The 22508-nt window shown below is 40.0% G+C and overlaps 1 protein-coding gene across 6 annotated transcripts; it reads left to right on the forward strand.

Moving 5' to 3' along the window:
• The first annotated feature begins 1508 nt into the window (after window positions 1–1508).
• On the forward strand, window positions 1509–21597 carry LOC117403645 (zinc finger RNA-binding protein-like). 6 transcript variants are annotated; one of them, XM_034005899.3, is made up of 20 exons: window positions 1509–1629; window positions 1842–1923; window positions 4787–5054; window positions 5423–5615; window positions 6807–7019; window positions 7237–7487; window positions 7616–7822; window positions 8215–8506; window positions 9477–9676; window positions 9831–9950; window positions 10185–10330; window positions 10726–10891; window positions 11632–11846; window positions 14204–14354; window positions 14577–14718; window positions 17370–17467; window positions 18325–18420; window positions 19015–19126; window positions 19961–20058; window positions 20344–21597. In XM_034005899.3, exons 1-20 carry the CDS (start codon window positions 1593–1595, stop codon window positions 20524–20526), a joined length of 3270 nt encoding a protein of 1089 aa, XP_033861790.3. In that variant the 5' UTR covers window positions 1509–1592; the 3' UTR covers window positions 20527–21597. The 6 variants fall into 6 exon arrangements, with proteins under 6 accessions (XP_033861790.3, XP_033861793.3, XP_058855252.1 ...); XM_034005902.3 differs by having other exon boundaries at window positions 11632–11831; XM_058999269.1 differs by having other exon boundaries at window positions 6819–7019.
• The last annotated feature ends 911 nt before the right edge of the window (window positions 21598–22508 follow it).

The raw sequence follows: 22508 nt of genomic DNA on the forward strand, positions 1-22508 counted from the left end.
GACACCGCTGGCAGCAGCACAGCAGTCCCTCGATGGAAACCACACCCTCGTAACTCTCCTAAGTCCCTTCCTCTTATGAGAACTAGACTCAACCCAAGTGGAAGTGAAATTGTCCCCACCCCTTCAACACCTTTCCTGTCCTAAACCAACCAACTGCTTCCCCTAAAGACTGACAAGCTTTGCAGCCAATGCCATACAGTATGCGTAACACCCCCTGAGGCTGCAAGGGTAATAGTGTTGGTTCCAGTCACCTAGGTTCTTTTACTGCAAGAGAGCAGATTAGCCTGACAGGGCAAGTACCCAGGAGAGTGTATTGCACAAACCAAGCAGTTTCACAGCACTTAGAGAGCACACATGTAAATATCCATAGACAGACCCAATGTTACCACAGCGGGCTAATTGCAAGTGGACATGTTTAAATGCTTTCATTTTAAACAAAAACTAGAGAAGCATTTGTTAAAAATAAAGTGCTTTACACCTCTTATAAAACTGTGCCGCAGTATTCTGCGTGGTGCTTTTACCACGTTTTTATCCATTATGCATTTACCACAGCTTCCCCTGGTTCACCAGGTTTTACCATACCTCTCAGTACTTTACAATGCTTCTGCTTTACTATTCTTTCACTGTGCTTTATTACTCTGCTGTGCTTTTACTGGGACATTTCTATAAGGACCATGTGGTAGTTAGACAGGCACCAGTACTCCTTAAACAGAAAAGTTCAAATAATATGCACCCACACACAAAAAAAACAAATCCCTCTTGTTATGTTTAGAGTTTAGAGAGCTGCTTGTCCTGTTCTCATGAAGCTTGTGAAGTCTATTCTTTAGCACACATTACTGGGCACATGGAGGCTGTTGTTTGTCTGGATTCTATAGCTATGGACCAACGTTTGGTATCCCCTATTATATTATCATTGTTAATTCTTAATCTATGCTATTCTGTACACACTGTATGTCATGATCATCAATTTTTACATCATACTGATTGCTCTAATTTTGAATGTACAGCCATCAATATGGATGTATGTTTTAGTTTGTTATTATTATTGTTATTATTATTATTATTCAGGGATGGAAAAAGGCTACCATTGCATAGCAGTCTGGTCCATTCCAGATTTTACTATGAGCTTAATTAACTTAATTAACCACCAAATACAGGCAACATGTTCAGGGGTGGCTAATTCACCTGGGATGGCAATGGGAGTCTTATTTCTGGTGTTGTTGTTGTTGTTAATAATAATAATAATAATAATAATAATAATAATAATAATAATAATAATAATAATAATAATAATAATAATAATGAATAGAGACAAACAAAATAATATATTTTCTGATAAAGTCTTTTCTGCCAGTTTTTATTATATTCACGTTCATCCATATAGATAGATACATATTGTGTTGTCTTACTGTGTAACGTGTAGGACCTTGAAAAAATAATCCGATGCAGGGTTATCGTTTTAAAATAAAACTACATTTCCCAGACAGCCCTTCGTTGCTGCGCGTATTCAGTGATCGCCATTTCCTGGTTCGACCTTCGCGTATAAATGAGAAAGGGTGAAGAGTCAGAGTTCGTCAGAGAACAGGAACCCAATGATACCCATATGCCCAGTTGTCTCCTTCACCTATGGTGGGTAAAACACAATAAAATGCAGAAAAACGATGCTCAATTCTGGTTAAAAACGCGAAATACAAGAGTTAATGCAGTAATCTCGAAGGATGCGGCGGTTGACGGGACGATGCTTGCGTATTTGTGTGTTTATTTTGCTCTCCGTTTTGTGTGGGGGGTTTTCACGGTTACCGACAAACGCTCAACCACCATGTCTCTCTGTCTCTCCGCAGTGCCCAGCCGGCTAGGTGAAGATGCCAAAATGGCTACCAGCAACTACTTTGGCTTTACCCATGGTGGTGCTGCGCAGTACAGGTGAGACTATCTACATTCACTGCGCCATTATGGCTTCTGTGTGGAATTGAATCCAGCCAGCTTGCTCAAGCTGCACAGAAATCAACAGTGGTTGCTGCAGTTTGTTTAGCGGTGTCCGATTGAGGAGTATGGATGGGGGCGGGGGAATGAGTGTGCAGTTAGATGCATCGTACATGCAATCTAGCTAGCGCCAGGACACGAATGTGTTATTTACACATTATGTACCGGTCAAACTGGGGTTATAATCGAATTATATATTTTTTCAAGACATTTGGTCTATCCCTTATTGTGCTATCAACATAGATGTTTGTTTACGATGGTGGTCCGGCGCTTATATTATTTATTATTATTATTAACTGTTAAATTCAATCGATATATTTTAGAACACCAATGCGGCGATTTGGCAAGGACTTCCATGACTGTATTTCTTTTTTTTTTTTATAACACGCTGGTTTTTAGGTATTTATATAGTTGTGATGCTATTGTTGCGGGTTTGCCTTATCTGATATACATTCCCCATACCCGTAAATCATGCATAAAGAAAGTGGAACGGTCAAAGATGCCACAACAAATGGACTAAAATCAAAAACAGATGTCTAAAAAGGATGGGGGTAGGATTTAAAAACAAACAAAAAAGCCTCAAGTTCTTGTACGTCTTTTTTTGTTGTTGATGAAGAAACCACTGCCGTTTTACTGAACTCTGCTGCAGTTTTAGTCCTAGGGAGTGAAGCGTTTATTGTGCCATCATGTTTTTGATGTGTTTTTATTTATTTTTTTAATTCATTGCAATAAAGCCTACTTGTATGTTTTTATTGTAATCTCTTTATTGTCTCGCATGTCTAGATAACACTGTTTTTTGTTTTGGTAATAAAATGTACCAGTAGTTCCTTGTTAATCCTGGGAAAATGAAATCTGATAATTATAATGTAGTACAAATAACCACTGGGGCTCCAGTTCTAAGGATGTAAACATGGTGTCAAGCAATATGAACCTCAAGGAGCTTTTAGAAAATGGATTTATATGCACAGTTTTAAAGCAAGTTGACAGGTACAGAATGTGGACTTTCGTAACTTGGATTGAATGGTACATGAAACCAATTCAAATCTGGAGTACAAGTAAAAAAGCAGTAGCTCTTGAGTGATTTTAATGTTTTGTTTTGAAAGGCAAACAAGAGTACTGCATGTCACATCTCATTAATCCACATCAATGAATAAAGAAACTGAGGTTGTTTTGTGTAAAACCTCCAGGAAAGCTGCTGCTTCTCATTGGGACAGAAGATGAGAGGGAGGCGGGGTATATTGATAAAGCATTACCTTGCTTTATCAATTCCCCAGGCTTGGAAATGGGGAACTTGAATGTGTTTCATGGATTCTGGTCCATTATCTAGCCTGCTTTTTGAAGTTAAACTTTGACCCAGTGGGTTACACTTGCAGGAATGGCTAGCCAGTGCTCACTACACAAGATTGAAAAACGCTCCATTAAACAACCAGCTTCCTCAAATAAATGTGGTTGCTTTCAGAGAAGAGCTTTCTTGCTTCAGCTAGGCCTACAATGCTTCTTTTAAATAATGCCTCAGAAAAGCAATCCATGAATTGTCATTACTGTTGCTTTTGAAAACAGTCATGTATGATTGAGCAGTGCATGTATCCAGTCCTCCTCCTCCTTTTTCATATGGCGTTTGAAAAGCAACTAAGAGCCGCCTTTACCCTTTCTTGACACAAGGGAATTCATTATTCAGATGCTGTTTGTTTATCATTTACCACTCAATCTTCAAACTCCCTCATTTTGTACAGCACAACTCAATATCTAAACTGATTGTGAAGACGTGCTGTTTTTAAAGTGTTGCACTGATCAGAAATCTGGTTTATATTTACGAACACTAACTGCTGTTTGTCTTTATTATGGGAAAACGTCTCTCTACCATAATGTCTTCAGATCACAGCACTATGATATGTTACCTGTACCACGGTCTAGTTGCACAGTCTTGGACCAATGCTGAATTCTCAATATTGGCACAGTATAATCAACACAATAATGCCAAGGGAAACATTCTAGAACAGTGCCTCAACAAATCTTTACCTGTTAGCATGGGCCTGTCGAACCCGTTCCCATACAAAGACATTCACTTGCTCCTCCTGTACCTGCATGTGGGATTCAGGCGCTTTCTGGGTTCAATCCCAGGTGGGGGACACTGCTGATGTACCCTTGAGCAAGGTACTTTACCTAGATTGCTCCAGTAAAAACCCATCTGTATAAATGGGTAATTGTGTGTAAAATGTGTAAAAAAATAGTGATCTCTTGTAACAATTGTAAGTCGCCCTGGATAAGTGTGTCTGCTAAGAAATAAATAAATAAATAATAATAATATTATTATTTAAAGAAAAGGGCTTGTAACCAGGAGGTCCCCAGCTCGGTTACTGACTCACTGTGTGACCCTGAGGAAGTCCCTTAACCTCCTTGTGCTCTGTCTTTCGGGTGAGACGTTGTTGTAAGTGACTCTGCAGCTGATGTGTAGTTCACGCACCCTACTCTCTAAGTCGCTTTGGATAAATGAACAAATAATAATATTGGGTTCATGTTTGTTGCACAGCGGTATTTTGGGATTCTCCTAAGGAAGTTCAATCATGGGTATTGACTGAGCACACGTGAGAGTAGTTTCAGAATGATTTAGTGTTGACCTTTCTGGCGAGGGCGAGTGGGGTCACAAATATCTTATTTAAAATAACTTGCACACACAAACTCTTGTCTTGAATACTCCAGCTTGGTTTGAAAGTAGAATTATCAATTTTGTCCAGAACACTTGCACTAATATCAGTCTATTTCAATCTGCAGTTGTCTGAGTTCACTACTTTTATTTTTCCAGCCAGCAGCCAGCAGCTGGGGTAGCCTATTCCCACCCAACAACAGTGGCCAGCTATACTGTGCATCCGTCGCCGGTTGCCGCACACACTGTGACGGCAGCCTACGCCCCGGCTGCTGCCACTGTTGCTGTGGCCAGACCTGCCGTGGCTGCCACTGCTGCAGCTTACGGAGGGTACCAGCCAGCACACACTGCTGCGGACTATGGCTACGCACAGAGACAGCAGGAAATGCCACCACCACCACCTCCGGCCACATCGCAGAATTACCAGGTGACCTGCCACACTGAGTAAACATTTTAATGCTGACCTCCCTCATAAAAGGGAGTTTTTATTAAGTATATTATTGCTTCTTTTCAAATGTGTTTGAGGCCTTCATTTATGTCTGTTTTGAACAAAGAAAGCCTTTTTTTCCGGGGGGGGGGGGGGGGTGTGGGGATATTTTGTAAGCCAGTAGTAGTAAATCAGGGTAGGAACACTGATTTGGAAAAAACAAGTCCGCACTCTAAGATGCAAATGTATGTTGTTGTTGTTGGTGATCAGCTGTAACCCTAACCCTGGCTCGCTCGCTCGCTCTGTAGCATTTCCTCAGCTTCACTTCAGACATCCTAATCCGCTCCGCTTGCTTGTGTGATTTTCAGGATTCCTATTCCTATGTGAGGTCCACAGCTCCGGCTGTAGCCTATGACAGTAAGCAGTACTACCAGCAGCCTACTGCCACGGCGGCTGTGGCTGCGGCAGCTGCTCAACCACAGCCTACTGTATCAGATTCCTACTATCAGACAGGTACGCTTAACACAGCCTGGGATTCGTCATGGAAGAAAAGTCTCCAAGGTCAATACAACTTTCTTTTCTTTTTTAAAAATGTATAGATGTATCCAATAAGTCCTGGCTAGAATGACTCTGTGCTCATTTGGTTGTGTTCTTTTAATTTAATATTATGTTTATTGCAGCATGTGGCACTCCAATAGAGCAGTAATATCATGCCTATTGGAATACTGTATTTATCATTTTCATCAGAGTATACTGTTTTTTAGTTTAGAAGTTTGGTTTGGTAAAGATCTTTTTATATATATATATAATATAAAAATATATATTTTTTAATAAAACATTAATGATTCTGCCCGTTGTGTGACATATACCCCAAATTACATTTATTTACCAACCCAAACAAATTATGTACAGGTCATAGTTTCCATTCATTACTTGTATGTACATGATGTCTGCTTTTGAATTTTTAATGTGACAAATGGGCCCAAGTCCTGTTAAGGCTAGTTCAGACCCATAGTGGTAGCATTTTCTTGGAATACATAGGAGGATTGCTGTTCTGTATGAAAATAAATACCCATACTGTATTTAAAATGAGGTGTTGACATGTCTTAAATCTAGAAACAAACTCTCATGCCAAGTCAATGGAATTACAACAAAACTTTCTTTTATTTGAAGCTGCTGAAACGCATTCAGTTTAAATCTTTGGCGAGGGTTATAGCTGTGTATGAATAGCTGTGTATGTTGAATTGTTGATTGCTTTGTGAAATGTAGATTCATCAGTAATGCATGTGAGGGCAGCAGTGTGGAGTTGTGGTTAGGGCTCTGGACTCTTGACCGGAGGGTTGTGGGTTCAATCCCCCAGTGGGGGACACTGCTGTTGTACCCTTAAGCAAGGTACTTTACCTAGATTGCTCCAGTAAAAACCCAACTGTATAAATGGGTAATTGTATGTAAAAATAATGTGATATCTGTATAATGTGAAATAATGTATAATGTAATATGTTGTAATTGTAAGTCGCCCTGGATAAGGGCGTCTGCTAAGAAATAAATAATAATAATAATAATGTGAACAACAATTGTAATTGCATGACTTGTGTGTGGGGGGGTCAGTTTTAGGTCAGTTGTGTTTTCAGTCTAGTAATATTGATAAACAACATTAATTACTAACCTGATCAATTTAGGTGACCTGGTTTTATTTCAGTTAGTATTTTATATTGATGCTTGTTTGTTTATGCTGCGTGTTCTTCTTCTTAGCACCTAAAACAGGATACAGCCAAGGTGCAACACAGTACACCCAAGCCCAGCAAACTCGACAAGTGACAGCAATAAAACCAGCCACTCCTAGTCCTGCAACCACCACCTTCTCAATATACCCTGTATCTTCAGCTGTGCAGCAAGTGGCCGCTGCAGCAGTGCCCTCCTACTCCCAGAGCCCCACCTACAGCACAACAGCTGTTACTTACTCTGGTAAGCGGGGGGGTTCTACAGGACTGTATTGCTTTTATCGTGTCCATTTTAACCAATTAATCATGGCTGGGTGTAACGTCTGAGTGCCAAAGAGTCGATGACATTGGGTTATATTTTGCTCAATATTATGGAGATCAGTTTTATCTTGCAATCCAAATAACTGGATCTTGTATCAAACTCTCAGTTGAGTCTATCCACTTTTTTTTCTTCTACCCAGGCACATCTTATTCCGGGTATGAAGCTGCAGTATACTCGGCTGCATCCTCTTACTACCAACAGCAGCAGCAACAGCAGCAGCAGCAACAAAAACAAGTGGCAGCGGCTGTAGCAGCTTCAGCAGCCTGGACAGGAAGCACATTCACCAAGAAGACTCCGTTCCAGAACAAGCAGCTCAAACCAAAACAACCCCCGAAACCACCCCAGATACATTACTGTGACGTCTGCAAGATCAGCTGTGCAGGGCCTCAGGTGTGTTCTTTCAACTTTAAGACAATTGTGAGGTTTTACTGACATTTTGGACAAGTCCTGTGCATTTTATTCGAATTGTATTTGTTTACTTAACTAATTTTTGTTTCTTAACTTAAACTTCTCCCCAGACTTATAAAGAACATCTAGAGGGGCAGAAGCACAAGAAAAAAGAAGCAGCTTTGAAAGCGTCCCAGAGCAGCAGCAGCAGCACCAGCACCACCAGTGGCAGCTCTGCCCGTGGAACCCAGAACCAGCTGCGCTGTGAGCTCTGCGATGTCTCCTGCACTGGGGCCGATGCGTACGCAGCTCACATCCGGGGAGCAAAACACCAGAAGGTAAGCGTGCCCAGCCGGTTCATTGTTGTGTGTTCTGTGGTCTCCGCCCTAGCTTTCCTTGCTCTAGGGCTGACAGCATGTGACTGCAGTTGTGTGTTGGCTCCATCTCTAATCGCTGTTGCATCTTTCAATGCTGGTCACTTCTATGATCCTGATATGGGATTCAGGGTTATTTTCAGTGCACAGTAAATAAAATGAAAGGCTTTCTGATATTTCATTAATGTGCCGTGTCTGGGGATTATACACAAGCAGCATTTGGATTACAAAACTAGTAGCGTTCATTTTTAGAAATGCGTTCATCATACAGTACCAGAAAGAAGTGTGCAAGTGTTTCCACATGTCGTACATAATGAATACTTCTTTCTGTTCTGACTTCTTTATTTTTTAAATAGGTGGTTAAATTACACACCAAGCTTGGCAAGCCCATTCCTTCGACCGAGCCCAGTATGGTAACCCAGACTTCGACCTCTGCAGCTTCCAGTAAGCCAGCAGGTCCAGCCACGGCCAGCGGAACCATCAGTACTACTTCTGCTGCCTCCTCCAGCACTTCGTCATACTTGAAACCTGTCAATATAGTGAGCAGTGGGGTACCGAACAAAACCACTGCCTCTGCTGCTGCTGCTGCATCCACAGTCAGTGCTTCCACTGTGAAGAAAATAGCTGCACCAAAGATCAATTTTGTGGGTAGGTTCTCAATGTGCCATTTAATTTGTGTTTTACCTAAGGAAGAAAATTAATCTGATACATCCTGCAGTACGACAATCGGCCATATCATGTATTCGTTATGGAAGGTCACGCAATGGAGTTTGTAGGAATGTCTCAAAGTATTGCATAAGGTAGTCAAACAAACGACAGCCTAAACAATTATGACATCTTTTTGTATTCTTTTTTTTTTATCCCCCTTGATGTTGAGTGGTGGAGAATCGTGCATGGCTTAGCTTCTCTCTACACAAATGAGTGTGAATGTTAGATTCAAGCTTGCCAGTGATAACCCAACTTTACCCAGAGTAAGTGTGCTGTAAGCCAGTTGGTCACTGCCAGAGATCCAGTCACTAATCGCTGAAGAGTGCTAAAGTAAAGCTGAAGTGAAGCTGCTGTGTCTGAGGGTGGCAAGTCATGAATAAATTACAGCCTGTTCTCTGTCACCACACCACTGTTCTGTTGGGATTGCTCCTGCAATTTGTCCAGAGAAAATATTGAATTGAATTTCTGGATCAAATCTGGTACACTTGTACCAGGGAACCTGAGATCCCATGATGTGCGAGACGTTTATTAATTGTGCATCTTGCCGTTTATTTACATTAATAAATATTTTAGTAGTAACTAGTGTGTCTCTAACAGAGGTAGCTGTATAAGGAGAATTCTATTAGTGAGTTTACAGTATTCATGGCGATATGCACTTGTCTACCAGTTATAGCGTGTTATACATTTATTGGGGGTGGGGGGCAGGGGATAATGTATTATGGCTAATGTGTTGGTTTGTGTGCTTGTGAAAAGTCTTTTGGAATACTGTGTGTATTTTTGTCAAATAGAAAGGGGCACCATTTTATAATGTACTACCATTCAGTTACTGCATCAGTAATGCATCAATCTGTAACAAATGTAATGTTTTCTCAGAACTAATGATTTTCTTTCTCTCATTCCTTTCATGAAGGAGGTAACAGATTACAGACTACTGGTGCTAAAATGGAGGAGATTAAAAACGATGGTGCAAAGTCAGTGCAGCCTGTGATGCACGCCACCCAAACACAGGAGATGAAGGTTGACGTGGCACCGGAGCCAGTTTCAACACAGGCTACACTTGCTGCTTTACAAAGTGATGTGCAGCCTGTTGGACATGACTATGTGGAAGAGGTATGAGTGCTATTGATCATGAAAGGATGATTGTATATGACTGGAAGAGGTACAAGTGCTGTTGATCATGATTCGAGTGTTGGTTGATGGACGTGATGGTTCATGTAAAAGCTGTTCTGTGTAACCACGTAATCTCAATTCTATTTAATATCAGGTTCGAAATGATGAGGGCAAAGTGATCAGATTCCATTGTAAGTTGTGTGAATGTAGCTTCAATGATCCAAATGCAAAGGAGATGCATCTGAAGGGAAGGAGGCACAGACTACAGTACAAGGTCAGTGGGGGCTGGGTTCTGTGAATATTGAGCTTTTATAGTTTTGGATACTGACTTGTATGGGCAAATAAAAAAAATCCCAGTATCCTGAGAGCCTATTGCTCATGTATCATGTGCTTCAGGAAACCAGTGATTTAAAAACAAACAAAAACATGTTATGATTGTCTTGTTGATGGATGCTGATGTTTTACAGATCAGCATGTGCATCACTCTCTCTGTTTTTATACAAAACAGAAAAAAGTAAATCCAGAACTGCAAGTGGAAGTGAAGCCCAGCATCCGAGCCAGGAAGATCCAGGAGGAGAAGATGAGGAAACAAATGCAGAAGGAGGAATACTGGAGGAGACGTGAGGAAGAGGAGCGCTGGAGAATGGAAATGAGGTACAATGAAAGGACATAGAGCGCTTTCCAACAGGAACACATTATGCAATCACTTCCCCTTGTAACACCAAGCTAGGGGATTGGGGAAACTTGACCTTCTGCCTAATTTACGAATGGCTTGCAGTATTGTGTAGTGATAATATTACTAAAGCTGATGAGAGGTGAGATACTGTGTAACATTGAGACACCGATAGGTAGCTGTAGTGTTTTTTTTTTTTGTTTTTTTTTACCCAGTGGTCACACAGTTGATGGCGGTTAGGATTTACAAGCAGTATATCCGTTTTTTGTTGGTGCACACAAATCGATAGTCTGTATTTTTAAACTTAAAGTGTTTTTAAAACATGAAAGGTGTTTATAAGAGAGGATTTCTTCGGGGAATGCTGTGTTGGTTACAGGCGATATGAGGAGGACATGTACTGGCGCCGGATGGAAGAGGAGCAGCACCACTGGGATGAGCGCCGCAGGATGCCAGATGGGGGATATCCACAGGGACCCCCTGCTCCCCCAGGCCTGCTGGGAGTCCGACCAGGCATGCCCATTCCTCAGCCACAGGGACCAGTGGTAGGTTCAGCACATTACCCTCATCTAACACTACCCCCAAACCATACAAGGGTTTCAGATATATAGTGCTACCACTAACCCAAACCATACAAGTGTTTCAGATATATAGTGCTACCTCTAACCCAAACCATACAAGTGTTTCAGATATATAGTGCTACCCTCATCTAACACTAACCCAAACCATACAAGAGTTTCAGATATATAGTGCTACCTCTAACCCAAACCATACAAGTGTTTCAGATATATAGTGCTACCCTCATCTAACACTAACCCAAACCATACGAGTGTTTCAGATATATAGTGCTACCCTCATCTAACACTAACCCAAACCATACGAGTGTTTCAGATATATAGTGCTACCTCTAACCCAAACCATACGAGTGTTTCAGATATATAGTGCTACCTCTAACCCAAACCATACAATTGTTTCAGATATATAGTGCTACCCTCATCTAACACTAACCCAAACCATACAAGTTTCAGATATATAGTGCTACCCTCATCTAACACTAACCCAAACCATACGAGGGTTTCAGATATGTAGTGCTACCTTGGTAGTTAGGCTCGTTCCCAGGTACTCCTGGACATGAGTACATTTACTATACTTCACTGTAGAAGAGCCCTTTGAAGACTCACTGTTTCAATATTTCACATTTTTTCTGGTGTAAGTTAGTAAGCAAAATCGAGGGAACACTGTATATAAAAACAGAGCCCCAGATTAAACTTTGTGTTGTTTTCAGCCCCCTCGGCGCCCAGACTCGTCGGATGACCGTTATGTAATGACCAAACACGCTGCTATTTATCCAGTGGAAGAGGAACTGCAGGCTATCCAGAAAATAGTGTCCATCACCGAGCGTGCTCTCAAACTGGTGTCGGACATTATTACTGATCAGGATAATAAGACCAAGGAAGATGAGAAGAACGATGCCCAGAGAGACAGGTACACCGGAGCAAAGTATGTGTTCAGTTTCTATACCTACAATATCACTGTGTGTGTAACTTCATTGTTAAGGAGTTATGAATATCTTGCCCATTTACCACGGTAAAACAATCTTTGTGTTAATCAGTTTTAAAGTATCTTGTCTGTATATAACTATGTAGTTACATTGATGGTACCTATAATTACATTTTGTTAAAGTGTGATTAATTGTACAGCCCACAGTAAAAGCTTTATTGTATGCTGTTCACTTTAAGCTCAACGTTTCATTAGTTTTTATTTGAGTACAATTCTTTTCAATTGTAATTACCACTGTTCAGATTTTTTTTACCAGCATTGTGTATAACTCATTTAATCTTTCAGTATAGATCACTTGTTAGTGTTGAAAGGAGAATGATGTTTTTACAACCTTTAATTTTAAAGGGAGGTCTTGGTAATACTGTGTAGAAATATAGTATTCCACACTAATTGTGCCTTCAATTGATTTGCTGGTCAAACTCAGTTTCTGCTCAATTGTTTGCACACTAATGAAGTGGTAGAAAAGAGATGCAAACTGATTTGATCCAGCTAACATCTACAAGATACTGTTAGGGCAGCTCCTGAGGTTTCCACTTTAAGCGTATGGATATGATTTTGTCTTTAAATTAACTGCAGAGTTTGAATGAAGACTGGCATTAAGCCGTGGAGATTGACACCCAAAAGGAATTGCTATGCATCGATGCTAGTTTGAAAGTAAATGTGTTAATTCATAAGTTTGTTAATTTGTACGCAGTGGGACAAGACTGACGGGCATATACTATTCACCAGTGGGGGCGCTGTAACAATAGGCCATTGTATCTTTAGTGTATTTGGGTACCCACTTATACTTGAACCAGGTTCAGTGTGTGATGTTTCTAGCTAGATTAGTTCATGAGCATTCTAGGTATTGCAATACATTCGTCCTAAAATTCTCATAGTTCAACAGGGTTTTCAATTTGAAGTATGTGGCACTTACAAGGTAGTAGGGGACACCAATGTCATCAAGGCGCATTGGCACGTTTTTGCGTGGTTTAAGCATGTGTTAAAGCATGTGTTAGAGTAGTAGTGGTCTGCTTGTAGTTTTATTCCAATATTCTCTTTCACTCAACTTAAATATACACCTACTGCTTTAAATCACACACGTTAAACTGTGGGACCACCCCACTAAAAATTACCTTTTGGAAGCTATATACAAACTGGAATGTAAGCAAAGTCTGCATTCTACAGAAGTTGAGTACAGATAGCTGAACTATGGAAGAATGAAGTAACCATCCATATATAATCAACAATGACTATTGATGACTTATTTAGCTGCTGCCTTTATCCAAGGCGATGTAACAACGTTGGACAAAATAAACTTTTTCATTGTTGTAAAATACTGGGTTACGGTATTAATGAAAAGTACAGATGTGTTTAACACAAACTGCAGTTTGGATGTATCATATTCTGACATTCACGGAGTACTTAATTATAATGTTATTTTGGATAGAAATAACTTCTATTTAAATGAGAGCGCAACGATAATAACCATGTGTTTACAGTACAAATCCTGACCAGGCTTCCTACTAACACCAACAAATAATTCTCCGTAGATACACAGGCATCTGTTTTTCACTCCCAGCTGTGTGTGTACAGATAAGAACATAAAGTTTACAAACGAGAGGAGGCCATTCAGCCCTTCTTGCTTGTTAAAAATACAGTGGTTTGAACTTGCAACATGACGTTCTTGAAGAGCACACGACCTTAGCCCGCTGCGCCACTGCGCAGTTGTTGACCTGGTCTGTCAAGCACATTTCTTGGACTGCTGCTAGTGGAAATCAACTGACAACTTCACTCTATTGTCAACTTATTTATTAACTGAAGCACGTTAAAAAGACATATTAAACTTTGCACACGCACACATCTTTTTAATTCTTTTTTTTTTCCAGGAATTGAGGTATCGGATATTTTTGGAGCATTTTGGTTTTATAAAATCTACAAAATATTTAAACCATTTGGTTGTATTGTGCAAATAAATTGAACTAAGGATTTTAGGACAAAGGTATTTGTAATATCTAGAATCTCTATGGGATTTTAATGTTGATTAGAGACCTCATACACTGAACTAGGGTATCCAAGGGTACTAAAGATACAATGTCCTGTTACACGCAGTATAAGTAGAAGCCTGTCATTCTTGGCCTGTAAGGCGCTGTAGCAATGTGGCTTGTGTTGTATAGCTTAATGCCAGCCCTCCTCTTGCATATTTATTTTTAGGTAGCATGATTGTGAAGAATGGAAGCACAAGCCCATTGTATTTGTGTATTGCAGCGCTCTTCGCTGGTTTCTATTTGGTTACCAGAGCGGTTTGTTGCACACAGGGCTCTGAAGGGTGTCATGCGTGTGGGAGTGCTGGCTAAAGGACTGCTGTTAAAGGGAGACAAGAACGTCAACCTGGTCCTCTTGTGCTCAGAGAAACCCAACAGCAATCTTCTGACCCGCATCGTGGAGAACCTCCCTAAACAGCTTGCGGTATGGAGTCTTCTGAAACTTTGGTGTTCAGGAAGATGAATTAGAGCTAGCCTTTAACAGAGCTCCGTGTGAACAACATGTGGTATCCATGGATGATCATAAGCATGTTGTCATTTGAGACTGACCAATTAAGTGTTTTTTTTTTTTTTTTTGTATTTTTCCTGAACTAATTCAATGTCTTGCTTTTTTTTTTTTTTTTTTTTTTTTTTTTTTTTTAAACAGCTGGTCACACCAGAGAAATACGAGGTCAAGGGTTCTAATGAAGAAGCCGCCATCATCCTGACTTCCTGCGTCGAGCCTAGAATGCAGGTGATCATCACCCTGACGTCTCCAATCATCAGAGAGGAGAACGCACGCGACGGAGGTTGGAAAGAAATCCTGTTTTATACGTTGTGCTCTGGCATTAACTTCTCAGAAAATACACAATTGATCGCATTGAGCACTGTTGCTGGCACAACAGGAGCAGTAATGACAATTCTAGGAATTCGTAGGCTTTTAGTAGCTCGGAATGGTTCTTTATTTGCAAGTATCTTTGCGCTCCAGCTGACTTCGCTTACTTTTTTTTTTTTTTTTTTTACCAAAACATTTAAAATAGTTTTGAATAATATGTCCTCAATACTGCTTTCAAAAAGCCTTGACATGTACAAGCTGTACCGCCACCACTTTTATAAGCAGACTGGATACAGTTCACCCTGTACAGCGATGCATGCCTGCCAGCCTTCTGTGTCCTTGTTTACCACGGAGCGCTAGTTTGTCTCAGGCGCCTTGAGGGCTGTTCATTGCCAATCTTCGTTTTAATTATTTTCAATTTAAGTCAAAACTGTATATGTTCGTAAAGAGATCCATTCCGCATGGAGGCACCTGAGACATTACTGTGCCCCTATTAAAGAACAAGGCCTTAGAGGAAGGCTACTGCATTCCAGTTACACAATACCGCCAAACTAAAAGCATAGTTCTCCTGTGCCGTCTGAAATGCACAGCCTCATTTTTATTGATGTCTGTTTTATGCACAAACTGAGTAGGCGCTCTTGCATGGCAGATGTGCTGACATCTGTTAAACCTGTTTTACTCTTAGATGTAGCAGTTGCTCATTCAGCAATGTGCTGATTTTGAATACATTTATTATTGCTTCTCCTGTGCCAGTCGAAGCTCTGGGCTCTCCTCTGTAAAGGTGCTTTATATAGCTTTCTGAAAATTCACAAGAAGCATGATTAGTGTTTGCATTCTGGTAAATTGAACTGAGCGGTCCTAGGTAAGATTAACTTTTGTTTCCTGTGTACCAGTGGGATTTGCATGTCTTCTTTTTAATTAGAAATATTTGCATTGATTTAGTTAAAATAATGCATTCTAGAAGCAGTGTTATGTTCATGTGACAATGGATAATGAAATCTAGTCGGATCACAGCCTCTGTCTGTTTGATTGTAAATAGTCACCTTATTGCCTGAATATTCCCAGAGAATGGGTGGAAAGACATGACTGTAAGTGAGTTTATCAATAACACCTTCCCCCACAGGAAACAAATATTACTTTTGTCTGGATAAGTGTATATACATATAAAAATATCACCATTCTGAGGTCCTCCTATTATAAAGTGCTCCCCTGAGAATCAATATGCCCTTTTGAAAATCTACATTCTCTTTTTTTTTTTTTTTTTTGTTACAATTAAAAGATTGGTCACTTTATTAAACAATACGGTTAGGGCTTAGACAAACCATTCTAATGAAGATCCATTGCCTCCGACTTGGTGATTTTATAAAGTGTTACATAAACGGCGTGGAGCTGTGCATATTGATGTGATTTTTTTCTGCCTAATGGATGCCCTTGGGAGTAATTCAAATGTTGAGGAAGGCTTTGTGAGAGGAATCCTTAGCAGGATCTGGGGTAGAGGAGACTGTTGTTGAAATGTGTTCTGGGTTTGAAAACAACCAAAAAAAAATGGAATGGAATGCATGCAGTAATGTTCTAACCCTTGCTGGGAGCATATATATATATTTTTTTTTTTCCAGCAAGACGGCTGTACGTATCCATAGCTTACGAATCCAGTCCAAAGCCTTCTTTAATCATCTGCAAGAACTATGTTCCATCAGGGGCTGCTGCTGCCACGGCTTCGGAAGGATTTTTGACCAAGGTTTTTCCCTGAGCACATTGCCACACCTAACATGCAGTACTAGGAACACGGAAGGTCACACCGCACTAGCGTTCAGTTTATCAACACAGGCAAGATGTATAGCTCCTTCATGCAGTGCAGTGTTCACGTTCTAGCTGGGCACACTTGGGATCTTTTTGGATTGCCCAGCATGGCCCTTTTACTTGTTTATGTTGAGGGGCTGTATTGTGACTAAAGGAGAGAGGAACAAAAACAAATTTATTTTCTGGTGACTTCTGGAGTCCCAGTGTAAATAGTCTGCCTGTTGGGTCTCTGACTACAAAGTATATGTTCTACTCTTCAGTGTGAGCACAGCACATGACTGAATGTCTTTGTTAACCTCTTGTGTTGAGATTTGTATTTCTTAAGTATGCATTTAGCAATTCTGTAGGAGCCAGCTCTTGCCCTGATACTCTTTTTGATCTGCATACCTTAATTTTCAAGAGGTTAATCTTCATTTTTTCTTGTCTAATGCTGTGAGTTTTCCGATGTGGTTCATTTGTACATTGTGGTGGCAGTACCGCGTTGGTGTAAAAACGTGCTCACCGTGAAATGTATAGCTCTGCATCACATTTGCATCTGCACAGGTCATATATGATTGTCCATTGAAGATTTTAAACATGGATTTTTTCCTTTTCTGCCATCTTACTCTAGTGTGGTGTGACCCAGCAGTCTTCCTTTCAATCTCAATTACTTTAGCATTAATCCAACAGGATATTGAAAGTTTCCACATTGTTTTGTGGTGTTGAAATTGCTAGTGTAGCGATCCTGTGGTATGTGTGGCATTGTGTTTTGTGTTTCAAAGTGTCTTGCTCTCCTGGTCAAACACCCGTTCCTCACCACACTTTGACAATTCGATCCATTTTTAGATGTACCCTCGGGTATGGTGAAAGACCCAGCGGACGTCTTGGACAGGCAAAAATGCCTTGACGCTCTGGCTGCTCTCCGCCACGCTAAGTGGTTCCAGGTTCGGAACATTTTACTTTCTTATTGTAGCCTTATGAGATCCTACGTTTTAGATGCAAACTACATTATTTTATTTCCTTATGTGGTTTAAAATCAATACATAAATGCAACATTTAAATATTTTACATTTTTATTTTTAATGAACACACATCCAAGGATGCCTGAAGTAAGTTCTTATGACCAGAAAACATTGTGTTAATTCAGTGTCCTTTTTTTTTATTATTATTTTTTTTTTTGTAGTACTTTTGATAACTCTGATCCATTTTCTGGTCATTTTTAAACCTATTGTAACACAAGGCATCCTTGTATTGCTTCAAGAACATTTTTCATGGTATTTCTTATTCTCTATCAGTATTGTGTAGTTAAAACCTCGCTCCATAAGGCTGCAGAGTATCTTGGCTTAATGTATATGACCCCCTATAAGCTTTCATATGAGCTTTTGTAATCCTGTATTGATTCTTCGAATAGGGAATGACAAGAGAGGACAATCTGATTGGTTTACTGTGACATTGTGCTCTCGGGGAATGCACAGCGAAAGTAAAGCAGATTTCCTTCACCTTTTCAGTCCCTATGCTTTTCTTCTAAGCTATTTAACTGAAATGATACTGTATGTTAAATATGCAACTACTACTGGAGGTCAAGGTTTGTAAGGCGACCGGGAGTTTTCTTGTGCATCTTGCAAACTTTGAGCTCTGTTACTAACTACGAGGTAAAATACTGCTGTGAATGGCAGCTGCTGTTGTTGAACCATGAGATTTCATCTCTTTTACAAGCTTCCATTGTGAACAGTAGTGTTAAGCCTCTTCAGAATATTTGAAGCTGCTTTTACTAACTGCTTGTGAATTTATTGCACTCAAGGCTAGAGCCAATGGACTGCAGTCGTGCGTGATTATTATCCGCATTCTACGGGACCTTTGTCAGCGTGTCCCAACCTGGGCTGCGTTCCCAAGCTGGGTAAGGAACACAACTTTTATTTTTGATTTGTAGCTCTATTTTTTGGCCTCATTACAGAATGGAAGATGAGCTGCTTTATGCTTCCAGATGGGGCTATAGCAGCAGAACTAGCGTTGTTCCCAATAGGGACCTCTTGTAGGGTGAGCCATTGCAGTCTATCATTTGGGAGCCATGTGTATGTATTTATTTCTTTTTTTAATGAAACTCTGTTTGTTTAAAGAAAATGTAGAAGATGTTTGTTTAACAGGAGCAACTCCTCATAACTGGGTAAACAAGAAAAGCAGGATATTAATACCAAACCGCATGACATTGTGTGAAAATGAGCAGTGTGGATAATATCAGTAGAAAAAAAATAAGATCTGATTTGTTGTAACAAAGGATCTTTTTAGAAAGGGAACAATCACGTGTAGCTGCTGTTAAATTGGGTGATTAGTACCACTGCTATAAAGATTGGAGCTGTACTCTTGATAAGTCTGCAAACAAAAAGAATCTGAGTGGAATTAGGGTGCACCGAAGAGTTTCCTGCTGAACTGCAGTTTTTTCTCCAGGGTAAACCCAGAGCTTCATTGTTTAGTTGTGTGTGTTTGTGCGCAGGCTATGGAGCTACTTGTGGAGAAAGCTATAAGCAGTGCTGCTGGACCCCTGAGCCCAGGAGATGCGTTGAGAAGAGTTTTTGAATGTATTTCTTCTGGGATACTGCTTCCAGGTAAGACTGTACAAGAGGGTCAGTTCTGTGGTCTTAAAGATGCTTTGCAAGGAAATCATTTTTAGTTTAGCAATGTATTTCATATGGACTTCTTTTCAAAGGAGGTCATTGTAGTACAGTTATCACATACAGCTCTCAAGTTACAGAAGATTAAATGTGTTTTATGTAGTTGAAAAACACCAAATCACTTTTTCAGAAGCCTTTCATTATTAGCGTGTTTATAAATGTTGCATTGTAATAGAAACTATTTTGCTGAACAAGATAGCCACTGTCTTGTTGTTTTAGCATGCATTGTAATGTTTAAAGAGCACTCTTTGCAAAGGAAGGTAAACCAGTTAGATGACCTATTCAGTCCTGTCAATGTCTTTGCTGTTAATTTTATTTTTAAAAGTCTGACTTCCATGTGACTTCAACGGATGTCAGTTTGAAATGGTCAGGAAATATAGAATACACAATTTGAAACCCCCCTCTGATTTCCATCTTGTAGCTGGTATTCTTGAAAACCATTACACTTGCTTGCTAGCTTTTAATAATACATTGTCATCACTCATTAGCTTCAGTACAACGGTCTTGTTCTCTGCTAGTCGAGATTGACTGTGTGTGTGTTTGTGTGTATGTAGCACTGATACAGCTATATTAGTGTTGCACCAGAGAAACAAGTGTCTACATATAGCTTTATTGAGTGGCGTAGTAACTAAATTTAACAAATTGATTTTACAGTGATGACACCTTGTAACATTCAGCAATGACAGCCGTGTAATGTGTAACCATGTATTCCTGTGGCAGTTGATGTAAGCTGTTGATTTGCTTAATCTTGCTAACTCTTGTGTGTAGGTGGTCCAGGCCTGGTAGACCCCTGTGAGAAGAATCCCACCGATACACTAACGTCAGTGTCCGAGCAGCAGCGGGAGGACATTACCTCCAGTGCGCAGGTATTGCTTTTATATTCTTTCATAGGAAAGGCAGTCTGTGGATAACTGCTGAGAGGCCTTGCATCTGTCATTTACAACAACCATGCAAATGCTGCTCTTGTACGACCTGTGATTTAATCTGGTTATGCAAGTATTGTAAAGGCGTTATCGTATAGTGTCTAGTAAATCATAGCACTGTTTAAAGTCCCCTTTGGTTTTAGTATGGATGTAATCAAAGCTACACACAGAAAATGCATGATCTGGATTTGCTGTAAAATGTGCCTTGTCATTCTCTCCCTTCTGCAGTTTGCTCTGAGATTGCTAGCATTCCGGCAGATCCACAAAGTCCTGGGAATGGACCCCTTGCCGCAGATGAACCCGCGCTTCAGCGTCCGCAACACCCGGAAGAGGAGGCGGGACAACAGCGACGGCGTGGACGGGTTTGAAGGAGAGGGAAAGAAGGACAAGAAAGATTACGACAACTATTAGGAGTAGCATTGAGCCACCTTTCTTGCCCAACACACATTTAAACTACAGTGTCTACATAGAATTTATTTTGCTTTTAATTGTTCGTTTTTTTTTATTGTGTGCTATCTGTATTACAGTAACACAGCAAACAGGAGTGTGACTCGCCCAACTAAACAGACAGAATTGGGTATTGCAGAATGAAAATTAGCCCATCTGCAGGCCTGCACCCAGTTCAGGTGAAAACCATTTTGTTTGGGTTCTTCACCGTAGCCCACTAATCATGCCTCTGCATTCCCATTGTCTGGACACCATGTCCTTTTGATGGTGGCTCACCTTTGCAAATAACTTCCTTATGTTATTGTGTAGAGTTGTGTTTTACCACTTAAAATATTGAGATACAAATAAGCCCTATAAACACACCAGTGCAACATGAGCTGTTGGTGGTGGTTGAACCCACCTAAATGAGTGGTGTAAGAAGAAATGTTTTATTTTTTAAGTTTAGGAAAAATACTTCATTTTTCAAGACGCCACAAATACTACTTTAGTAGGGTGTGTTTTTTTCTTTTTTTTTTTTTAATCTTGTAATTTTAAGTCAAGTTGTCGTCTTCCTTTGCACATTGCAAAGTGTGTGTAGTTGAACGTAGCTTTAACATTTGGGCTAAAAATTGCTTACAGTTTCAAGGTCAGATTTTTGTTTTTGGTAGTGAATTTATTCAAAAAAAAAAAAAAAATAGGTCTAATATATATAGTCTTGCAATAGATGTTACAAAGCGTAGTTTGTTGGCACCCTTTTATGACCTAAACAAAACTTGCATGACTGTTCATTTTGTTCTTGTATTATGGCTTTTTAAAGCTTGATGGTTTTATTTCTAATTTTGAAGTTTAATGCAAAGCTCTCCACCTTGCTTTAAGACTTGCATAGTACCTTTAAAAGAAAAATAAATAGCTTGTGTGCCCGTGACATTGGAGTGTCACTGTAATGCTGTATTTGCTGTTGAATGTAAATCCATCCTCTCCTCTCTGATGCTTGTTAGTCCCTGTCAAAGTACTACTGCGTTACAATGGGCAAATAAACCGTTCAAAAGAAGAAAACCTGTCTTCCTGTCTTGTACCCACACACATACATTCTGAGAGATTATATATATATATATATATATATATATATATATATATATATACATCTATGCACCACTGTGCTTGCAGTGGTGCATAGAGGGGTACATTCACAGTTGTTCAACTCCTCCCTTGTATTCACAAAAGGAAGAATTGAACAGCACATCTTTCAACTTTAAATCCTGACCTGTAGAAAACGGTGGTGATGATGATGATGGCAGTAGGGAGAAGTTAGTCCATAAACAGCAGTGAGTGTAAGAGTTTTAAGAAATGGGGATTTGAAAAACACGAGCAGCGACAAGGAATGAGGATGGCATGACATGCAAAAATAACAAAATAAACTATGTTACGCTATACAGAGGAGTGGGACCAGACCATGTTTCAAATTAACAAAGTTTGCCATTTATTAGTTCCAAATACCCCACTGCATTCTACATTGAACGTCATTGTTTAGATGCAATATGTGCCACTAGTATTAACAAAGATAGGCAATTGATGAGATTACCTGAACCCCTGGAGAGAGAGTCTCAGATTGATTCACCGATGGTCCGTGATGACTCTGAAGGTATTGAAAAGCTTCTGTCTGTATGCCTCCATGCCTTGTGTTTTATACTATAATATGCTCTGGATGTACGTGACTACAGTTTGTTTCGGTTATCTTACTAATTATCAATTCAGCTGTTACTCCATTCAAGTGCAACTAATCACCCTCTTTTAAATGGTTACTGTAGTAAGTTTACCATATTCCCATACATTTCTGCACATACCTTATCTCCAATCATTTTAAACCCAAGTTTACTTTAGCAGCTCTACTTGCACCAAAGTCACCTCCAGCAAACTGGTTTAATATTGCCAATACCTTGTTCTCTTATCCATACATTTCCACTGTA

The sequence above is a fragment of the Acipenser ruthenus genome, chromosome 1 (assembly GCF_902713425.1).
Source record: "Acipenser ruthenus chromosome 1, fAciRut3.2 maternal haplotype, whole genome shotgun sequence".
NCBI classification, from domain to species: domain Eukaryota; kingdom Metazoa; phylum Chordata; class Actinopteri; order Acipenseriformes; family Acipenseridae; genus Acipenser; species Acipenser ruthenus.